The 22657-nt window shown below is 43.5% G+C and overlaps 1 protein-coding gene across 1 annotated transcript in view; it reads right to left on the minus strand.

Moving 5' to 3' along the window:
- GRAP (GRB2 related adaptor protein) overlaps window positions 1–22657 on the minus strand; it is an 87820-nt gene that overhangs the window by 47139 nt on the left and 18024 nt on the right. The window contains exon 4 of the mRNA XM_089656013.1: window positions 17404–17526. Within this exon, the coding sequence (XP_089512139.1) occupies window positions 17404–17526 (123 nt within the window). The remainder of the gene's footprint in view (window positions 1–17403; window positions 17527–22657) is intronic.

A 22657-nucleotide genomic window follows, 5' to 3' on the forward strand; every position in this document is an offset into this window, starting at 1 on the left:
TGTGACAGCAGGGAAGTCTCTCCACTGTCAGAATACAATAGGTCAGTGAGAAGAATTCTCCCATCCACCTTCAGTGTGCGGATGGAGGAATTGGGTCAATTTTTTCTTTCAACCCACTGGTTGAACAAGAAAAAAAAAAAAAAATGAATCTATGGGCTGCATTCATTAGGCATAGGATGGGGTGGAAGTGAAAGTTGGTATTTGCATGTGAGAGTGTTCTTGGTTATAGGGCTTCTTTGGTGCTCTGTATGGTATATCCAGGGAGTAGCATGTTTTTGCTCTCCTACTCAATAGCATTTGAAGCATGACACTGAATTCCTTTTAACGTGGACCTGGAGGTGAATATTTACTATGTATGTATTTACTATGTATGGAAAATCTCTGCCTTCAGCCTTATAGCCGGGGCAGACTGACAACTCATGGGGCCCCTGGGCAATAGGGGATCATGGGGCCCCTGTGTCCTTGCCCAAACTCAAAAAAGCCTATGAAAAGGTACCAGGGGCATCTCATGGGGCCCCCTACTGACCCCGGGCCCTTGGGCAGTGCCCGAGTTTCCAAATGGTCAGTCCGCCCCTGCTCATAGCTGTATATCTGCAGTGTGAGATGTAAGGCACTGACCGCTAGTCTCAGGAGATTTGGAGTAAGATCTGGTAATATTACTACAGTATTATGCTTCTAATTGTTCTTTCTGCTGGAGGTTTCTTGCAAGGCCTGCATCTACCAAGATGGCCACCTCCACACATAGACACAGTCTTAAGCAAGCTTTTAGACTATACCAGGGGCGGACTGACAACTCATAGGGCCCCCAGGCAATAGGGGATCATAGGGCTCCTGTGTCCTTGCCCAAACTCTAAAAAGTCTATGAAAAAGGTACTAGTGGCATCTCATGGGGCCCCCTACTGACCCCGGGCCCTCGGGCAGTGCCCGAGTTTCCAAATGGTCAGTCCGCCCCTGGACTATACCATTTTCTTTCCTGCAACTACAGGTTGCAGGAAATAAAATAGCTTAATTCCCCCATCGACACAGTCAGTGTGGATGGGGGAATCTCTCTCGCAGTACTATTTCATTCTGCTAGGAGGAAGCCCTCCCTGTCGGCAGAACACAATGATTACAGCTAGCGGCTATAGCCGCGATTGATTAAAAGAAAAAACCACAACAGGCTGGATGTACTGCAGTCGATTAATAGACTTCAATAACACCAACCTGCCCAAAGATGGATCGAGTCCCGGAAGGTCCCTGCTAAATCTGGCTGAGAATTGATCCATCTATAGGTGGCCTTAGAACAAGGAAGGCATAGTAATTCCATTTTTTGGGGAAAATCAGCTGCAGGGGGACCACAGGCAATAATGTTGACTAGTCCTTGCTCTCTGCTTGGCTTTTTGGGCACATCATCCTGCTAAAGTGTTAGTTCACCTTTACAGAAAAAATGTGAAAGTGAACTAACACTGTAAATCCTCTCCACCCTATCCCTCCCTCCATACCTGCTCTTCTCTATGCAGCACTTACAGGATGGACCAGATCAATTCTGATTGGTCAGCACCATCATAGTGAATCATTGTGGTTCGGCCCATAAACACTGCACAGAGAAGAGTGGGATTTGAAATCCCTGGAATGCTGGACCAGCTGCAATGGTGCTGAGAAGGGTAAGTACTGCAGGGACTGAGGAGGGTGTACGGTGTTAGTTCACCGTTACATTCGTTCGGTTCCACTTCAGCTGGGAACTGGGTCATGGTTTGGGTGCCATCCTGGTGCAATGTGCTTTTGTTTAGGGGTTCACTTTGTATGGCTTGTAGGGCAGCACAGTAGCTAAATGATTAGCACTTCCGCCTGGCAGTACTCGGGTCGTTGGTTCGAATCCCAACCACGACACCACCTGCCTGCAGTTTGCATGTTCTCCCTGTGACTGCGTGGGTTTCCTCCAGGTACTCTGGTTTCCTCCCACACTCCAAAGACATGCTGGTATGTTAATTGGCTCCTGTCTAAAAAATTGTCCCTAGTATGAATGTGAGTTAGGGACTTTAGATTGTACACCCCTTGAGGGTCAGGGACTGATGTGAATGTAAAATATATATGTAAAGCGCTGCATAAATTGACAGTGCTATATAAGTACCTGAAATTAAACATAAATAATAAAAATAAATGAGTCACTGTCAGAACCAAAAGTGTTGCAAACATTTCATGGATTTGGCACTTCTGCCTGGAAGTACTAGGGTTGTTGGTTTGAATCCCAGCCACGGCACCACCTGCCTGGAGTTTGCATGTTCTCTCTGTGACTGCATGGGTTTCCTCTGGGTACTCTGGTTTCCTCCCACACTCCAAAGACATGCTGATAAGTTAATTGGATCCTGTCTAAAAAATTGTCCCTAGTATGTATGAATGTGAGTTAGCGACCTTAGATTGTACACCCCTTGAGGGTTAGGGACTGATGTGAATGTACAATATATATGTAAAGTGCTGTGTAAATTGACAGCGCTATATAAGTACCTGAAATAAATACATAATTTCATTCTGTCTATGGCCAGCTTTAGATTTAGATGCTTTTGTATTTCCTCTGACAAATAAGTGAGCATCCATCGCTATCCAGAACTAGAAAAAGTTTTTTTAGGAATAATAACGCCTCGGGGCTCTTTTATTTGATGCTGTTATGCACACACAGGAGCTTGGAGACATCATGAGTTATCATTGTGAGATCAGGCAGTTAGCCAGTGGCAGAAAGTCCCTGCAAAGACCTCCTTCCATTTCTGAGGTGTGGGTCTACCACTGCTGCTAGTCCACTAGCTTTAAAGTTCCTTAGTGTACCTTATTAATGGCATGGGTGTATATTGCCATTGTGTCCCTGCTAGAGGCATTTTCTCTCTCTTCCTGTTCTTCTTTACAGAAGACCGTTTCCCACACTATACAAAAGTAAAAAAATTGTTTTCACCATGAGGGGAGGACTGACCATTTGGAAACTCGGCACTGCCCGAGGGCCCGGGGTTAGTAGGGGGCCCCATGAGATTCCCCTGGTACCTTTTTCATAGGCTTTTTTGAGTTTGAGCAAGGACACAGGGGCCCCATGATCCCCCATTGCCCGGGGGCCCCATGATCCCCTATTGCCCGGGGGCCCCATGAGTTGTCAGTCTGCCCCTGTTCACCACATATACTGATTAAAGTTCTAACACCAGTCACCTAACGTCTACTGGAGCTTCCTTTCTTGACTCATCACAGACCACAGTGAATATTTGGATAACTGCTGCTATAATAGAAGTCTGTTGATGTTTGCTCACCTCCCTCACATGTGTGTTATTGTTCAGTGGCAGAAAGTTAATCAGCTCTATGTTCTGGGTATATATGTGGTTGTTTGTGTTTTGACAGGTGACATAAGATGGATCCTCATCAATGAAGAGCTTCCATTGTGGGTACAGCAGGAACATCGTGATTGATTGGTATTACAAAGCAAATCTCTAGCAATGGGATGGCTGCAAGAAGGAATGACAGGAATGGATTGAGGCAGTGATTAATAGGCTATTGATCAAAATGTTTACTTTAGCGATGACAGGTCTTTAAAGATTTATATCCCTGCATCCAGTCGCTGTCTCAAACTCATTGTAGACATAGTCACACACTGGGGTGGACTGACGATTTGGAAACTTGGGCATTGCCTGAGGGCCCGGGGTCAATAGGGGGCCCCATGAGATGCCCCTGGTACCTTTTTCCTAGGCTTTTTTGCATTTGGGCAAGGACACAGGGGCCCCATGATCCCCTATTGCCCGGGGGCCCCATGAGTTGTCAGTCCACCCCTGGTCACACAATGATTGACAGTTGCAAATACCATAACTGGACTGGTGCAAAAGCTTCTAGCTGGGCTGGTCATACACTGACAGATATCTCCAGATGAAAAAAAGGGGCAAAGCAGCATTTTGTAATAACTTGGAAGTACGCAAGTTATTATAAAATGACAAGGTGAGAGGAAGCAGAAGATCTGTCAGACATTTGTGAACACAGCCAAGAACTGCACAAGCACCAGGATTGTCACATTTCCCAAAAGTAAGAAAATTATTCCTCATTCCAATGAGGCAGGGCGATGCAAATCATTGCTTTACACCCCATCGGCCAGATACACATCCAGAACCACGGGTGAATAATGAATTTATAGCCTAAATATAGATGGATTTATTCCAAACAATATACTGTTTCAGGCTTTTTATCCCTTATCAGTTTGGTATATGAAAAACATGGCTTCTATGGAGTAGGGCTTGGGACCAGGGTCGGACTGACAACTCATGGGGCCCCCGGGCAATAGGGGATCATGGGGCCCCTGTGTCCTTGCCCAAACTCAAAAAAGCCTATGAAAACGGTACCAGGGGCATCTCATTATTATTATTACACAGTATTTATATAGCGCCAACAGTTTGCTCAGCGCTGTACATTATACATGAGACAGTACAATAACAATACAATACAATACACGAGGGGTTCGAGGGCCCTGCTCCTTGGAGCTTACAATCTAGGAGGGAGGGGAGAGTGGTACAGGAGGAAATAGCTGTGGGGGTTGAAGTGGTGGGGAGAGCGGAGGAGATCAGCAGTTAGGTGAGGGCGGGGTAGGCTTCTCTGAAGAGATGGGTTTTCAGGGTGTGCCATCTCATGGGGCCCCCTACTGACCCCGGGCCCTCGGGCAGTGCCCGAGTTTCCAAATGGTCAGTCCGTCCCTGCTTGGGACCCAACGAAACAGGGACTAAAGCAATCAAAAAGTCCTCCAACGGAATCAGTGCTTAGCACAGTAAAGTCTTCTGAAAACAGAAGATATTCGTGTTAAATTCCATCACATATCTCAAAAATAGGAGGATTCTTCTTCATTTCAGGACAGTGGGCAAAGAATGAAAATGATTCCTTTACTCCCCAGATTCCAGTGCATTCAATTGCACAGACAAATAGAAATCCATTGCTTACAAAATGCAGAGACTAATGAAAATCTATTGTTTTCAATAGGACCACCTGTATTCACAGTAACAGGTTGCAGAAAGTCCTGCATTCGGCATGTCAGGTGTGTTGTTCTGCATGTCAGTAGAATCCCTTTAAATGGGATACATTTGAAAGATATAAATACAAAGCATGTTTATGTAAGCCACGCCTCCTCTAGCAATTAAGTACCTCCCCTTACTGGCAAGCTCAGCCCTCTTTTGTGTAGTCACTGTCTTTTCGTGACAAGGAAAATGTAAATGACATCTGATTTTTACTGGAACTCAGACAAGCCTGCACTCTATTCTTAGCTATGTAAAATAAGGTATCATTTACAAATGAATTATGCATCCACAATGAACATGATGAATCCTAACAGGAAACAGATACAGCAATTTTCTATGGATCTTTGTAACAGGGATTGATATTTTTCTTGCAACATGTACAAACTTCTCCACCACATCTGCAATAACTAGGTGAACGGTGCTGCTGATTACAGACTTGATGAGGACTAGTAACCGGGATGCGATGTCAGGACCGAGTTGGCATCAAGAGAACGTGGGTGGTCAGAGATGGTTATTCTAAAAGGGTTGCACAATGTTGGTTAACTTGTAATTTGTCAGTGAATCAGAGTCGTGGCTCATATTCACACCAGTGTGAATTGACAATCTGACATGATTGAACAAGAATTGGAATAGTTAAGCAGTGAAAGAGGTAAAGTTTTAGAAGAACGGTTGGGATGACCTAATGAAGTCATGGACAACCTTTTTGTTCTTCGGCTGTAAAGGAATTACTAGACCTATCAACAGCATAACTAAAAGCTTCATGTCAAAACCCTTGTTAAATGAGGTGGGCTCTCTCGAGGTCATGGGTTTGTCCATTCCTTGCTGCAGTCCAGAGTTTTGTTAACTACCCTAAGTTTTACATTTGTTTAAGTGAGGGAAGACCTGCTGGCCCCTAGGAACATATCTCTATCTTGGCAAAATGTTGATTCCTCCTCCTATGTCTCAGGCCCCCCTCATATCTAAAGCCAGCCATAAAAGGATCGAAATTCAGCCGGTTCAGCAGACACCGGCCGAGGTTTGATTCATGTATGGACAGGCTAATTGATCTATCAATCGACTTGGGTACAACCAGCCTATCAGATTTTTTACATATGATTACTGCTGGTGGCTATAGCTGCTAGCAGTAATCATTGTGTTCTGCCAGCCGGGAAAGCTCACTGTGTCCCCCCGCTGACAGAACAGAAATAGCACTGCAGGAGACATTCCCCCATCAACGTTAAATGTGTTAGAAGGAAAGAAAATCGAATCATCTATGGGCTGTCTAAAGATGTTCAAAGGTCCTATTACAGGAAGGAAACCTTATCTGAACCCCTCAGTCTCCCTGAACATCAGCTTATTCTTCTTCAGTTTCCGGGTGTTCCAAATCCTGAGGCGTTCCAGTACACAAATATTATTCCAGCCATCTAGGTCAAGGGTCCAGCCATGCCCCTTCCTGACCCTGACTATAGGTCCATAAATCACTGTGATGGGGGCTTCACCGTCCAATAACAGAGTGACACCAAACCCTTTCACAGATTCCAACTATTTACAGCTAATGGGACAGAGCATAAGTGTTCTGGTGGGGGTTTAATTGGTACAAACGATAGCACCTCATCAGTATCAGACAAAGCTCACAATTACTTTTTCCACATTAACCTTGTTTAATGAAAAACCTTGGGTGATATCTATCTCCTGTGTGCTCAACTTCTGCAGCATACTGGGCCTGTTTTATCAATGGCACTGGGAACATGCCAAGTGACAATGCAAAATAACTTTTGGGAGACAATTGTCACCCTATATCAGGAAGTGCCTGAATCTCTAGGTATTGCATTTTAATGAAAGCTGCAGATTTAAAAACATTGACCCTGAAATGGAAGTAAAGTGGGCAACAGCAGAATATTACCCTTTCAGTGGGGTCTCCCAGTGGGGGTTAAATGCTTGTTAAAGTAATATTAACCACTTGCCTACCGGGCACTTTTACCCCCTTCGTGCCCAGGCCAATTTTCAGCTTTCAGCGCTGTCGCACTTTGAATGACAATTCTGCGGTCATGTAACATTGTAGCCATATGAACTTTTTATCATTTTTTTTCACACAAATAGATATTTCTTTTGGTGGTATTTAATTGCCACTGGGTATTTTATTTTTTGCACTATAACAAAAAAAGAGCAAAAAAAAAAAAAAGTTTTTCTTTGTTTCTATTAGAACATTTTGCGAACAGGTAATTTTTCTCCTTCACTGATGTGCGTTGATGAGGCTGCACTGATAGGCAACACTGATAGGCTGCACTGATGAGGTGGCACTAATGATGCTGCACTGATGACTGGCAGCACTGCTGGGCGCAACTGCGGGGCAGCACCGATAGGGGACACTGCTGGGCACTGGTGCGTGGCACTGCTGGGCACTGGTGGGTGGCACTGCTCTGCACTGATCATCAGTGCCCTGATGATTAGTGCCGATCTGTTCTATGACAATTGCCGGTTATCAGCAGTACTTTGCCCATGCTGTGACAGCATGAGGAAAGTGCTGCTGATAACCGGCAACTGTATTTACTCCGTGATCTGCTGTGTCATTGGACACAGCTAATCACATGGTAAAAGACCGCTGTGATTGGTCTTTTACCTCATCACGTGATCAGCTGTGTCCATAGGACACAGCGATCATGGAGATCACCAGGTGTGGGCTGCTGGGGAAGTGTTCTGGGAGGACGTCATATGATGCCATCCCAGAACTGGACAACCGTGCTGTAGCCATCATTCGGCTATAGCACATTGGCAAGAGGTTATAGGTTCAGCTTTTAAAAAAAAACAAAAAACAAATTTGTCATACTTACCTTCTCTGTTGATTTTGCACACAGCAGCCCTGATCCTCTTCTTCTCAGGTCCCACCTGGCTCCTCCCACCTGACAAGTGCCCCCTATAGCAAGCCAATTGCTATGGGGGCACTGGTGGGTGCTCCCTCCGAAGTCCCACTCTATAAGACACATAGAGCTCTGGCTCGTGCCCCGTCCTGCCCTCACTCTCTTCTTATTGGCTTACTGACTGTGATTGACAGCAGTGGGAGCCAATGGCTCCCACTGCTGTCTTAGCCAATGAGAAGAGGGAGACCCAGGACAGCCAAGGCTCCCATGCACATCGCTGAATTGAAAGGGTGTTCAGGTGAGTATTAGGGGAGGCTGTAGGGGGGGGACCGGAACACAGAAAGCTTTTTACCTTCATAGAATTCATGAAGGTAAACAACTTGGAGCCTTTCCAAACACTTTAAGTTTAGGGGTACAGGCATAAGCTGTATTATTTACCTTAATCCGTGCTCCAATGGGCTTCCACCATGCTGTGACAAGTCCCCTGAAGCCCCTTCCCTTTGCTGCTCTGTCATTTACAAGCTAATATTATCATGTACAATGCAGAACCATCAGTCCTGCACTGTATATGAGGATGTTGAGGGCCTGCCCACAACCTCGGAGCATCGGAGAAGAGAGGAAAGTGCTGGCTGCTGGGGAGGGGGGAAAGAGGTAAGTATTACAGCTTAAGGTAGCCATACACGGCTCGATCAATCAACCAGTTCCTCAATCCATGACTGAATTTGATAGGACCTGATTGGATGCAGTCACTGTTTGGCTGAAAGTTTCCCCCCTAGCTCAGTCAATTTTTAAACCGACTTATGTTTGCAGGGCCACCAGTGACTTGCAATCTGAGCCATCAATAGTCAGCTTTATTTTTCTACCCCTAGACAACATGAACATTTAACCCTAGCAGTGCTGAAGGGAGAAGGGGTTGTTTGTTTATTACACCAGAGTTCAGCTTGAAAGCCTATGCAAGATTATAGTGACTGGGTTTACATCTATATTAAATTGAATCTGGTAAACATTTAACAGTAGCCTAGAGTTTATCTCTGAAAAAACACTTGTGAAAAATGAATATTTCACATTTACTTGCTAAATAAAAAAAATGAAAGAATATATACAAAATATTGTCTCTTTAAGATCTATTGAAGTTTCATGAATTAAACCCATTAGTTACTGTATAATGACAGGTTATCTTTGCCGGAATTCTAACATTCCAACACTTTTCCGTCTACGTGTCTTTAGACAGCCAATAGCGTTATTGCACCCAGCAATTTCCACTTCGCGTGTCTGCAATTAAATCACAAATAGGAGTGATATGCCATTTCTGAAACACCGGAGATTAATGAATCGTCCTATCAGGCCATGAGTCACAGTACAATGGAAAATAAAGTACACATTAAAGATGAATCAGATTCCCACAGACAGACAATGATATTTACCCTTCATTGTTACCAAATTAGGCAGCCAGTCAAGGGTTAAATGTAATGATTATAACAAGGAGGAATTTTACATGTTATATGGGAAAGTAATGGCATGGCTCACATTCCAGTGATTGGGTATAAAAAAACACACCGGACCAAACTTTTCACTTCTATCATTAAAGTGTTTATTAACCTTAAGTGATAATAGATACAGCCAGGTCCATAAATATTGGGACATCGACACAATTCTAAAATTTTTGGCTCTATACACCACCACAATGGATTTGAAATGAAACGAACAAGATGTGCTTTAACTGCAGACTGTCAGCTTTAATTTGAGGGTATTTACATCCAAATCAGGTGAACGGTGTAGGCATTACAACAGTTTGCATATGTGCCTCCCACTTATTAAGGGACCAAAAGTAATGGGACAATTGGCTTCTCAACTGTTCCATGGCCAGGTGTGTGTTATTCCCTCATTATCCCAATTACAATGAGCAGATAAAAGGTCCAGAGTTCATTTCAAGTGTGCTATTTGCATTTGGAATCTGTTGCTGTCAACTCTCAAGATGAGATCCAAAGAGCTGTCACTATCAGTGAAGCAAGCCATCATTAGGCTGAAAAAACAAAACAAACCCATCAGAGAGATAGCAAAAACATTAGGCGTGGCCAAAACAACTGTTTGGGACATTCTTAAAAAGAAGGAACGCACCGGGGAGCTCAGCAACACCAAAAGACCCGGAAAACCACAGAAAACAACTGTGGTGGATGAGCGAAGAATTCTTTCCCTGGTGAAGAAAACACCCTTCACAACAGTTGGCCAGATCAAGAACACTCTCCAGGAGGTAGGTGTGTGTGTGTCAAAGTCAACAATCAAGAGAAGACTTCACCAGAGTGAATACAGAGGGTTCACCACAAGATGTAAACCATTGGTGATCCTCAAAAACAGGAAGGCTAGATTAGAGTTTGCCAAACAACATCTAAAAAAGCCTTCACAGTTCTGGAACAACATCCTATGGACAGATGAGACCAACATCAACTTGTACCAGAGTGATGGGAAGAGAAGAGTATGGAGAAGGAAAGGAACTGCTCATGATCCTAAGCATACCACCTCATCAGTGAAGCATGGTGGTGGTAGTGTCATGGCGTGGGCATGTATGGCTGCCAATGGAACTGCTTCTCTTGTATTTATGGATGATGTGACTGCTGACAAAAGCAGCAGGATGAATTCTGAAGTGTTTCGGGCAATATTATCTGCTCATATTCAGCCAAATGCTTCAGAACTCATTGGACGCTTCACAGTACAGATGGACAATGACCCAAAGCAGACTGCAAAAGCAACCAAAGAGTTTTTTAAGGGAAAGAAGTGAAATGTTCTGCAATGGCCAAGTCAATCACCTGACCTGAATCCGATTGAGCATGCATTTCACTTGCTGAAGACAAAACTGAAGGGAAAATGCCCCAAGAACAAGCAGGAACTGAAGACAGTTGCAGTAGAGGCCTGGCAGAGCATCACCAGGGATGAAACCCAGCGTCTGGTGATGTCTATGCGTTCCACACTTCAGGCTGTAATTGACTGCAAAGGATTTGCAACCAAGTATTAAAAAGTGAAAGTTTTATTTATGATTATTATTCTGTCCCATTACTTTTGGTCCCTTAACAAGTGGGAGGCACATATGCAAACTGTTGTAATTCCTACACCGTTCACCTGATTTGGATGTAAATACCCTCAAATTAAAGCTGACAGTCTGCAGTTAAAGCACATCTTGTTCATTTCATTTCAAATCCATTGTGGTGATGTATAGGGCCAAAAATGTTAGAATTGTGTCAATGTCCCAATATTTATGGACCTGACTGTATATTATATAGTACATATGTGTGTAATAGATTTTTTTTAAACACTTAGAAAATACCTATATCTAAAGCCAAAACTTTGCATTGGTTCTGGAAACTCTATGAGTTATTGTTTTTTTTATAACTGCGTGTATCTTATTGGGAAGATTCCCCTTTACTCCCTGTCCTGGAAATACAATAGGAAATGAGTTAAAATATCTCCAAAGTTGTGGAAATCCTGTTTTAGCTAATATTGGAACAACTGCCCACTGGAAGGTTTCTCCTGTATTGCTGCTCAAGTGAAAACTCAAAATTGTTGATTTATTAATCATTTTTTAGTCCCTGTGGTCACCAGCAAGGCTCCCACTTTCCATTCATTACACATCTGCATCAAAGGCTGGTCATTAGCTCTGAGGAAAGGGATTCATCCTCGAAACGCATCAGCCATTTGACCGCACTGACAGTGAGGACACCTTGCCTGCCGTTGTGGCCATCGTCATTTTTCTATGCTTTTTAGATACATGCTTCATTTGTATGTTTTTATTATTTTGTTACTCTTTACAATAAACCTTGGATAATGCTCTAGGTGTGTGCGCCACCTGTTTTCTCTTTTGGTCACCAAAGTTTCTTTTAACTGTTTGCGTCTCAATTGATAGATTTCCCTTTCTTTCCTGTTTTGCAGACAAAACAGGAAACGAGAGGGACTTTCCAAAAGTTAGGGAATAACCTTTTATCTGTCACCGGAACAAGCACCCCCATTTTTGGAGTGTCTTCACAAATAAATTTAGATATTAAATAAAGACCAACTTTTTATTTTGGTCCTGATGGCAGGGACAGGAAAGTGTTAAAACGTCTATGATGTTTTTTTTAAGTGTGTGTATATCATTAGGGAGATTTCTTTTACTTCCTGTTCTAGAACTATAATAGGAAGTGATCAGAAATCTCTCTAACGTTAAGGATATCCTGTTTTAGTGTTCCCACTGGAAAATTTTCTCTGTATTGCTGTTCAGGTGACAACTCAAAATGTTTGATTTTTCTGAATTTATAGTCCCTGTAACAATGGTTATTTTTAACTGCTTGTATCTCATTGGGGGGATTTCCCATTATATCCTGTGCTGCAGACACAACAGGAAATGAGAAGAAGCCTACAAAAGTAGGGGAGAACCCCTCTGAGCTGTAACCAGAGCAAGAGTCACCATTTTTTTAAGTGTCTTTACACATACTTTAAAGGGGAACTGAAGTCCGTAGATACCTCAACCTTCCAGCAATATGGCCGCTAACATCTGCTCCCTGAGCTGGGTGCCGGGTCTTCGGTCTCTTGATTGGCCGGCAGAGGATGATGTGACTCCTGTGCATGCACATGGGAGTCATACATTCTGGCACCATTGCAGTGTGTCTGGAATGTCTGCTGAGCTGCACACGCACATTCAACAGAAGAATATGAACAGTCAGGTAAGTCTGTCTTATTGCAGAAGGGATATGGCATTCCTCTTCTGCAATAAATCGATGACTGCTCACAATATTTTTTTCCTGCAAGTTTAGGTCTACAAGAGTTTTTTACTGCATGTATCACATTGGGGAGATTTCCTTCTACTTTCTTCTCTGGTGGCATAATAGGAAGTGAGCAGAAATCTCTTTAAGGTACGGAGATCATGCTTTAGCTGTCAATGGAATAAGTGTCCACACGAGAAGACTTCTCCTGTATTGCGGTTCAGATGAAAACTCCAAATTTTTGATTTTTCATTTTTAGTCCCTGTGACAAAGGTCATCCACGTTTTTCTTTTTAACTGTTTGTATCTCATTTCGGAGATTTCCCTTTCCTTCCTATCCTGGAGACACAATGGGAAGTGAAAGGAAGTCTACAAGTGAGGAAAATCTCTATTTAGCTGTCACCAGAACAAGTGTCCTCATTTATTGCAGTGTCTTTACAAATACTTATGTATATGTAAAGCCCAAACCTTTTTTGCTTTGTTTTGAAAATTAGGGGAAGGGAAGGAGTTAAAACCTCTCATTTTTTTTAACTGATTGGGGATATTTTTCCTTACTTTCTGTTTTGAGTAAAAATCTCTCTAAAGTGAAAGTGGAACTAAACTCTTTCAATCCACATGAACTATTTTTAATCCTTATCCTGCTAGCATTAGTAAACAAATATGAAGGTACTGTATATTATATTTTCTTTTTTTAAACTTTTTTTTAGCTTTTCTTCAGTCACTTCCTTTTGACCTAGGCCAAACTGATGTCATACATCCCAGGAGTCTTTAGGAGGGGAGGGGTTTTCTCAGCTAAGCACACCCTACTGTCTGCATGCCCAAGCTAAGGGCAGATGGATTTCAGGAAGTAAATGTTACACAAATCATCTGTCCTTATTCAAGATGGCTGAGGCTAGAAATGCTAGGAGGGTGTTTTTCAAAGTGGTTTCTCAGCAAAAAAAAAAAACATGGAGATATGGATGGGAGAGTTTGCTTTGAGTACTAAAAATTAGTTAAACAGTGTTTTCAGTTTGTGGTACTCAGATGCAGGGGAGAGAGAGGGAGAGGAAGAAGGAGAGGGAGAAGGAGGGGAAGAGGGAGAGGGAGAAGGAGAAGGAGGGGGAGAGGGAGAAGGAGAGGGAGAGGGAGAAGGAGGGGGAGAGGGAGAAGGAGGGGGAGAGGGAGAAGGAGAGGGAGGAGGAAAGGGAGAGGGAGAAGGAGGGGGAGAGGGAGAATGAGAGGGAGAAGGAAAAGGAGAGGGAGAAGGAAAGGGAGAGGGAGAAGGAGGAGAGGGAGAAGGAGAGGGAGAAGGAGGGGGAGAGGGAGAAGGAGAGGGAGAAGGAAAGGGAGAGGGAGAAGGAGGGGGAGAGGGAGAAGGAAAGGGAGAGGGAGAAGGAGAGGGAGAAGGAGGGGGAGAGGGAGAAGGAGACGGAGAAGGAGAGGGAGAAGGAGTGGGAGAGGGAGAAGGAGAGGGAGAGGCAGAAGGAGAGGGAGAAGGAGGGGGAGAGGGAGAAGGAGTGGGAGAAGGAGAAGGAAAGGGAGAGGGAGAAGGAGAAGGAGAGGGAGAAGGAGGAGAAGGAGAGGGAGAGGGAGAAGGAGAAGAGGGAGAAGGAGAGGGAGAAGGAGGAGAAGGAGAGGGAGAAGGAGAGGGAGAGAGCAAGAGAGAGAGAAAAAAAAAAGCAAATAAACCAAGTAAAACTTTGGACAACTTTTGTTTTTATGCCCCTGGAATGTATTTACAGGCAGTCCCCGAGTTACGAACATCCGACTTACATATCACTCATACTGAAGAATGGAGGCAGCATGGCGTCACGCTAGTCCTGGAAACCTCTAGGCAGCCATCTTGCTGCTCACTATATGTTGCCACCTGCTATCCAGCAGACCTGTCATCCTGCAATCCAACATCACTGCATGGCCAGTTAACCCATCCCTGTGATTTTGTGATGAAACATATAAAATTGGACTTCCTAAACCTTTGGCGTGGCCCTTTTGCCCTCTAAACAGCTTCACTCTTTAAAACCAACTCAGCAATAGAAGTTTCCATATGTCTATCCCAATCAGTTCCCTTAGTTATCTCATAGGCCTGGTTAGATGGGCACTTCTAGTGGTTTGGTCTACTCTTGAGAACTATTTTGGGGTGTTTTGTGTTTAGTTATTTAATCTCTGTGTGGTTAAGTAATAATAAAGCTCCAGGGCCATTACATGCCAGCTGATCACCTGTGTGTCTTTATTGTTCTTGCTGTATCATTGTTATTGCATTGTTGGCGGGTTTGTGTTCATTGCAATTTCAGATATCTCTGTCTCACTGTTTACCTGAATGGTAACCACAGACCGGAATTCACATGGTACACGAGTTCCAAAAGAGCCCATCAAACATTAGTTCATGTATTATGTGTTACGAGGATGCTGGGGAAGCCAAAAATCACAAAAATGAAGCAGCTTGGGATAGTAAACTGAATGGTGCTGGGACCCTAGGGTGGATATTCCTCAGTACCTATGACTGGTCACAACACTCTATTACATTTATTCCGATAGGAGAGTACTGTGTAGACTGATTCTATACACCGACACAGAAAACCTCGAGGAATGATAACCAACCATTATACCTTCACTAAGCTGCTGTCACCCATCCTGGGTGACAACAGGCTGGGACTGTGACTAGGCTTGTAGGTGAAACCTACAATATCATCAGTCTGCTGCAGGCATGAGGAAGCATTTCCTCAGTCTCTTGTCCTAAAATCAGACTGCAATATTGTAATGCTGTAGCAAGTCACAAGGCGAGAGGTGGCAGCAGGGGCTGATTCACATTTGTAAACACAGCCAAGAACTAGATAGACGCCAGAATATACATGATAGTATTGCCTCTGGAAGTAGATAATGAACCCAGATGATAACTGAACAAAGATGGTACTGAACAAAGATGGTACTGATGAAAGCATTGTCAGGAGGAGTACTGTGAGCTCTTTGAGAGGTAATAAAAAGAGCTCCTTCAATTATTTTTTCTTTAAGCTCAAAAGACTGATGCTGTCCCTAGAAATCACAACCCCCCCCCCCTCTATTTACAGCCCTGACAGAAGATAGTTTATATCCCTCTGCTTCAGAACAGTACATAGCAGGGTCTACAGTGTCAGGTTTGCACTGCGGTTATAAAATCTACACCTTGCTTTCTCTCTATAGACAGGAATGCACAGATATTAGACTTCACCAGTGTCACCCACATCCTGTGGTGGGCCGAGTCTTCCTCCCTCTACAATCAGCCGCCTCGTTCAATGGGAACCCTGCCAAAGCAGACATGTTGTCAGATAAGGACTACAAGGATGCCTGCCCAGGAATTCTAATTAAATAAATGGCTCTTGAAGGTGAACCTATAATGCATTAGTAGTGTTATGTTTTAAAAGTTTAAAGCCAAACTCCACACACTAAAACTGTCAATTGAATATATTCCTCAATAACCACAAATTAAAGAAAATCCATATTATCTTGTAGATGTAGTGGTGACATCATCACTGTGCAGAAAGTAAAGCTGTGGGAGGGGCCCAGCAGGCTACTCCCACTACAGGCTGCCCACCTGAACACCCCCACTATGCATTCAACTGTGTGTGCATAACGTGATCTCCTGATATTCAGGGTTATTCACAACATAGCAGTAAATTGGCCTTAAAAGAGAAGTTGTTTTCTCTGAAATAATACTTAGGTGGATGCAGCATCTGTCCCCCGCTGGCTCTAAATGTGAGAACTTGACGGTCACTCAGTTTGCTGAATTCTCTCAGCTGCTGTGAGCAGAGAACGGTGACTGTCAGTCACCACTGTCTGATCGGCACCCCCAGGGTTCACAGGAGCGCTGGGCTGTGGAGGGGGAAGGAGAGGCTGGCTCAGGCTCTCAGCGCTTTGCAGAGAGGCTGAGCCAGGTGCTGCTCCAGACTCTGGGGTGGATCCCGACTTTGAAGTTGGGATCTTCCCCAGAGTGACGTCAGCTGAAAACAGGTCACAGGAGTGCAGAACGAACTGCACTCCTGTCATCCACAGACAGGGGCGGACTGACCATTTGGAAACTCGGGCACTGCCCGAGGGCCCGGGGTCAGTAGGGGGCCCCATGAGATGCCCCTGGTACCTTTTTCATAGGCTTTTTTGAGTTTGGGCAAGGACACAGGGGCCCCATGATCCCCTATTGCCCGGGGGCCCCATGAGTTGTCAGTCCGCCCCTGTCCACCGGTGAAGCACAGCCAAAACAGCAAGCATGTGGAAGATAGGAATGATTTGTATTCAGTATATTTCAAATGATATAGCTGTGTATATTTATAGCAGGAGAAAGAGAGCAGGAAAGCAGCGTCTGTTCTGTGTTAGGTGTTTGCAGTGTCTGGCCAATTTGAATTCAATTTTCTTACAATTCCGGGATTGTCTTCCCTATCCAGTCTGTAGTTCAATCCTATTCCTATGCTGCCCCCATATGGGTTCATTTGGAGTTGCAGGTCATCTCTGAGATTGGAAGTCTAATCTCAGGAAAACGAGCATTAGAGATGTTGAAATGATATTTTATCACATGGAAGGGTCAAAGAAGAAAATCGGGCAAAAAATAAAATTGAATGTCATCGCTAAGCTTCAGGATCGTCCTCCTCCAGGAGAACAGGGAAAAGGAGTCTGCAGGACTTCATCCAATAGGTTCACCTTACGGTACTAGAGGGGGGCATAGAGGAGACCTGTCACTCAGCCCACAGATAACCAGCAGAGGTGACTGGTCTTCTCAACAGGATATGCTAAAGTTAGGACAAGTAAAAAGTCTCCATTTGCTGATAAAATATGGGTGAAGGGAACAATAAAAAAACAGAATACAGAATGCAGAACTGTTATGTCTTACTTGACGGACATGGAGAATTCCCCAGGAGAACTTTCACTATCACGGATCAGGAAGGCACCTAGAAATTTCTTTTTCAGTAGCATTTCCTCTGCTACCTGCCTGGAGATCCGACCGGCGTACCACCTATATCAAGCGGTGGAGAACCCGTTGGTTAGAATAAAATAAAATTACACAATTGAGGTTATGAAAAGCAGATTGCCTATTGTCTCAAGGCTTCAGACTTACTTACTGTCATAGTTTGAGGACACCACTACTTAAAAAGGATAAATCATTTTTCTCGTTCTTCAGAACATGGTGACAGGTTCTCTAAAAAAGGGCACCCTCAACCCAATGGTACTTAACCTTCCCACGCTCCTTTACCACTATCTTCTCTGGCCAGAGCCTACACAGGGTCCATGACCTTCTCTTCCCCCCACCTGACAGTCTTCAGGCTTGGTCATTGGTCGCCTTGGTCCGAGCACTGCAGCTTGGGAGGAAAGAGAACAAAGTGACATGCTCCCCTATGCCTGAAGTACCAAATATTTCTAAGGCCTACAACAGATGAATGAAATGGCATGGGAAGATGTGGTATGTTTTAATGGGTGTGGTCTGTCAAGATTATAGACCAGGGGTTTCCAAACTTTCTAAAAAAGGGCCAGTTTATTGTCCTTCAGACTTTAGGGGGGACAGACTGTGGCCAGTGATAGTAGAACATAATGTCCTGCCATCAGTGGGATAAACAATGCCCCATTTTTTTACAGGGTGGGGGCAGGGGAATGCTGCCCTACCGTTGGTGTCAGTGAGAGGAATAGTGCCCAAGTGTTAGTGTCAGTAGGAGGAATAGTGCCCCTTCATTGGTGTCAGTGGGGGGAATAGTACCCCATCATTGGAAGGAATAGTACCCCATCACTGAAAGGAATAGTGCCCCATCGTTGGTGTCCGTGGGAGGAATAGTGCCACATCATTGGTGTCAGTGAAAGGACCAACGCCCATCGTTGGTGTCAGTGTAAGGAATAGTGCCCTATCGTTGGTGTCCGTGGGAGGAATAGTGCCACATCATTGGTGTCAGTGAAAGGACCAACGCCCATCGTTGGTGTCAGTGTAAGGAATAGTGCTCCATCGTTGGTGTCATTGGGAGGAATAGTGCCCCATCATTGGTGTCAGTGGAAGAAATAGTGCCTCATTATTGGTATCAGTGGGAGGAATTCTGCCCCATCGTTGGTGCTCTCGGGTGGAATACTGCCCCAAGAGCTGGATAAAGGAAATCACTGGACCGCATCTGGCCCCCGAGCCACAGTTTGGAGACCACTGTTATAGACAATGTAATAGATTCTCTGTTACATCACTTTGTTGTCACTTATCTAGAAGAAACATGTTGAATTATTATCAGACTGAGACTTTTTAGGTGCCACAATGATGTTACCCAGCTCCCATCATATGTATGGATTTTATATAATGATATCATTGTAATAGTGCAAGGGAGTGGTGGCAGTATTGGACTCTATTGAACTCCATGTATTAATTAAGCAATTATGTTTAAGCTAATTTTTCATTTGTGAATCAGTTTTTCATTCATTTCAGAATACAACGTAATAAAAATGGTAAATTCCATTTAATCAATACATGTTATGTACATCAATGTGTCACCTAAAAGGTCCCAGTTCAATGACAATTCATGGTGTTTATTTAAATATATACAGGAACATGATGCATAATCAGAACATATCTGGTTTGTAATCTAGAAGTCTGGGAACACCAACTTCTGAGCCAAGTGAATGTTCACATTTAATTCATAGAGTAACTCCACTTTTGTTGAGAAAAAAACATTCCCTTCTGGGCAATCTATGTACATTGCAAGGATTTTAACAAACTTTGTTGCAGATTCCTACAGTACCTTCTGTTATTCAGAAAAAAATAGCTGTTTGCTTGTCTGTGTCCATGTGCAGAGTAAATCTGTATGGGAGTGATTATAAAATGATCAATCAGCTGCTGCACCTGCAGGGCTTTAATGAGGAAAGTGGCAGGAACTGCATCCCTTTTAGCCTCGTTTACACCATGGTGCAGAGACGTCAGTTTTTCTGCAGGCGATCTGCAAGGGCACAACAAAATCAATTGTTCTCTGTGTGCCCTGTTCACACCACAACACTGGTATCACGTGCAGACTTTTTCTGCATAGGAATATGCAAAGTGTACAAAAACTAATGTAAACTGATGTCTCTGCAGGTGAAATCTGCACAAATGTTTCCATCAGTTTTCATGCATGTATGGTGTGAACGAGCCCTTAGACACGATTTTTCTTTGAGAGTACCTCACCAAAAATAAATTTTTTTTTGCAGGGGATGCCCAAAATCTGATTTATATCTTGGTGCAGACTTCGGGGAAAATCAGTGAGCCAATCACACATGCAGGAAATAACATTTCTGGGGGGTGTTCTGTATACCATCTGCGTACAGAATGCCTCCGGGTAGCTATATTGCATCGCATTTTTACAGAAAACTAAAGAGCTGCAGATTGAAAAGGAATGGTCATTTTTAATAACATTCAATTATAATATGACTTGTGTAGCAAAAAAGTGGAGTTACCCTTTAAACATGCTTTTGCAGTCATTTATACGTGTTTGAAAAAATGCAGTCATTTACAAGCTGGCCAGAAAAAGAGCATCATGAACATTTGTTGTAATTACATAGTACAATTTTTTAATATACAGAGTTCTGCATCAGATGGTAAAGCCATTTCACTTCAGACATTTTTTTGTTGTACAGAGAGGGAAAGGATTACAACATCTGCCAGGTGATTACTGCTAAGTATCCCCATTGAGGATATTTACTCTTGCCTCCTGTCCTGCTGACATGAAATCACAAAGAATGAAAGTGATAGAATTTATTTTCTGATGGAGACAGAGAAAGCAACAACATGATATTATTAATTAGAGCAGGGAAGTGTTGGAACATCTGCGATATTTTTATTGCTTTCTAAGTCTTCTTATCCCAGGGACCCTCTCTCATCCCTAGTCCTGGTGCCACCTAAACATGAAGTGAGGGGAGATATCTCCAATGAGAACACAGAAGTTCTTACCTATCCTGGCTCTTTACCAAAAACTGAAAGAAACGCTTGGGGGGAGCTGGGGCGAGGCACAGAGGGATTGGCTTAAAAAGAGAGGAACAGCTAGGAACGTTCAATTTTAATACCATACAACAGCCATTCTCAACCAGGGTTCCACCAAAGGTTGTTAGGGGTTCCTTGAGCTGCGGCTGATTGAGCTAACATATGATGGATCCTGCTGCGTTCTGGGGTCAATGCAACCTGGGAGAGTCATGTGCAAGAACTCATAGGGCGTCACCCATCCTCTGGAACTTCCTACCCCAATCTATCAGATTATCACCTACTCTACTTACCTTTAGGCGATCATTGAAAACCTATCTCTTCAGGGAAGCCTATCCCGTCCTCTGCTAATACTGGTATCCTCTACGCTTCCAACCACTCCATCCCTCACAGTTTTACCTATTGTACCACTCACCCCTCCCTCCTAGATTGTAAGCTCCAAGGATCAGGGCCCTCAACTCCCTCTTGTATTGAACTGTATTGTTACTGTATTGTCTCCCACTATAATGTAAAGCGCTGAGCAAACCGTTGGCGCTATATAAATCCTGTATAATAATAATTAGGATCGCATTCTGACCACCACTGCATGGGGGACATTTTTCTCATGGGCCACCAATGTATGGGGTATTTTTTCCCACTGTCCACCAATTAATTGGTTTTGCAAGTGTTTCCAGGGTTCCTTTGTGAGAAAATGAGAAAATCTGGCGTACATTCTAAGTAAACTGTTATTGGGGTTTCTCCTTATAAAACCACAACGTAGGCTGTATTTGTTGCACACTCCACTTGCAGATTGGTACAGTGCTCTGAATTCCACCACGTGTTGCAATGTAAGTCGTGGTTTCTGTGGTTTCCTATCTGCTTCACTGAGTTCAGGGAAATAACCCAGCACAACAGATGTGTCTCAGCTTCATCACCAGTGCTGGGAACAACGGCACCTACATCCTCATGTTTATAATATATGTCCCACCCCATTTTTCAGTACAGCAGAGCTCATGTAGCTTCAGCCTCACACACATTACCACCCATTTTATAGCAGAAATGTGTAGCAGCTACAAAACCACTTGGCCATCAATCAAAGTTCTGTTTTGTAGGAATTCCAAGAAATTTGTGGCTCAGTCATTGAGCGTTTGACTGTTTGCAATGCTTTGGATAGCTATGCAATTGCCAACTTTAGCAGCTCTCTTGTTCTGTAACGTTTCCAAAATAGGATCCTTCTTAACCAATGACACCATCAAGGTACCATTTTGTTTCCTGGTTATCTCCTGCCTTGACTACTGCAACTGCATCATTGTTGGTCTACCTCTGCACATGAAATCCCCCCTTCAGTCTATCATGGATAGTTCTGCTAGACTCATCCGCTTATTCTACCACTCAGTGTCTGCCAACCCTCTCTGCTATACCCTCCACTGACTTTCACTTGCCCAACAAATACAATTCTGAATCATAATAACAACATACAAAGCCACCCAAAACTCCAGCTACATCACCATACTCATCTCAAAATGTTATCCAAACCGTACTCTCTGCTCCTCCCAAGACCTCCTGCTCTCTAGCTGCCTCATCACCTCCTCCTATGCTCGCTTCCCGGACTTCTTCAGAGCCTTTCATATTCTCTGGAATGCCTTACCCTATTCTGCATGGCTATCTTCTACTAGGCAATCCTTGAAAACTAATTGATTATGATGTGTGATGTAGCTCTGCTTACTGGTGTAAATAGTGAAATAAATAAATTATACCATAAAAAACATCAATCCTTCAAATTATGCCATAATAAATACCATCAATCCATATATAGTAAATAAAACTTACATAAAATATGCTCTAATTAGTGAAAAAAATTAATATTCTCTTAAAGTCCATTAAATTCAACAAAGTGGGTAAACCAACACCGTATGACATATATCCGTGCTCCAAGTTTCCTTCGCACACTATAGCGCCACCTCAGTGCTCTCAAAATTCTCACCTCCAGTTTTCTGTTATGTTGCGTGTAAATAAAATATCTCCTTTTTTAATCTCTGTCTCCTCTGACCACTAAGGACTCTCCACTCGTAGTGTAGTATGTTAGTAAAACTTTCCAGCATTTATTAAAATATATTGCACTTACATTTAAATAGTAAAAAGATCACTTTTAGAATCAGAGAATCGCGGCATGTACTTCCGAATTGCGTCACTT

Source organism: Staurois parvus, unplaced genomic scaffold, assembly GCF_062004578.1.
Source record: "Staurois parvus isolate SC_StPar_1 unplaced genomic scaffold, SC_StPar_1.0 ptg000882l, whole genome shotgun sequence".
Classification (NCBI taxonomy): domain Eukaryota; kingdom Metazoa; phylum Chordata; class Amphibia; order Anura; family Ranidae; genus Staurois; species Staurois parvus.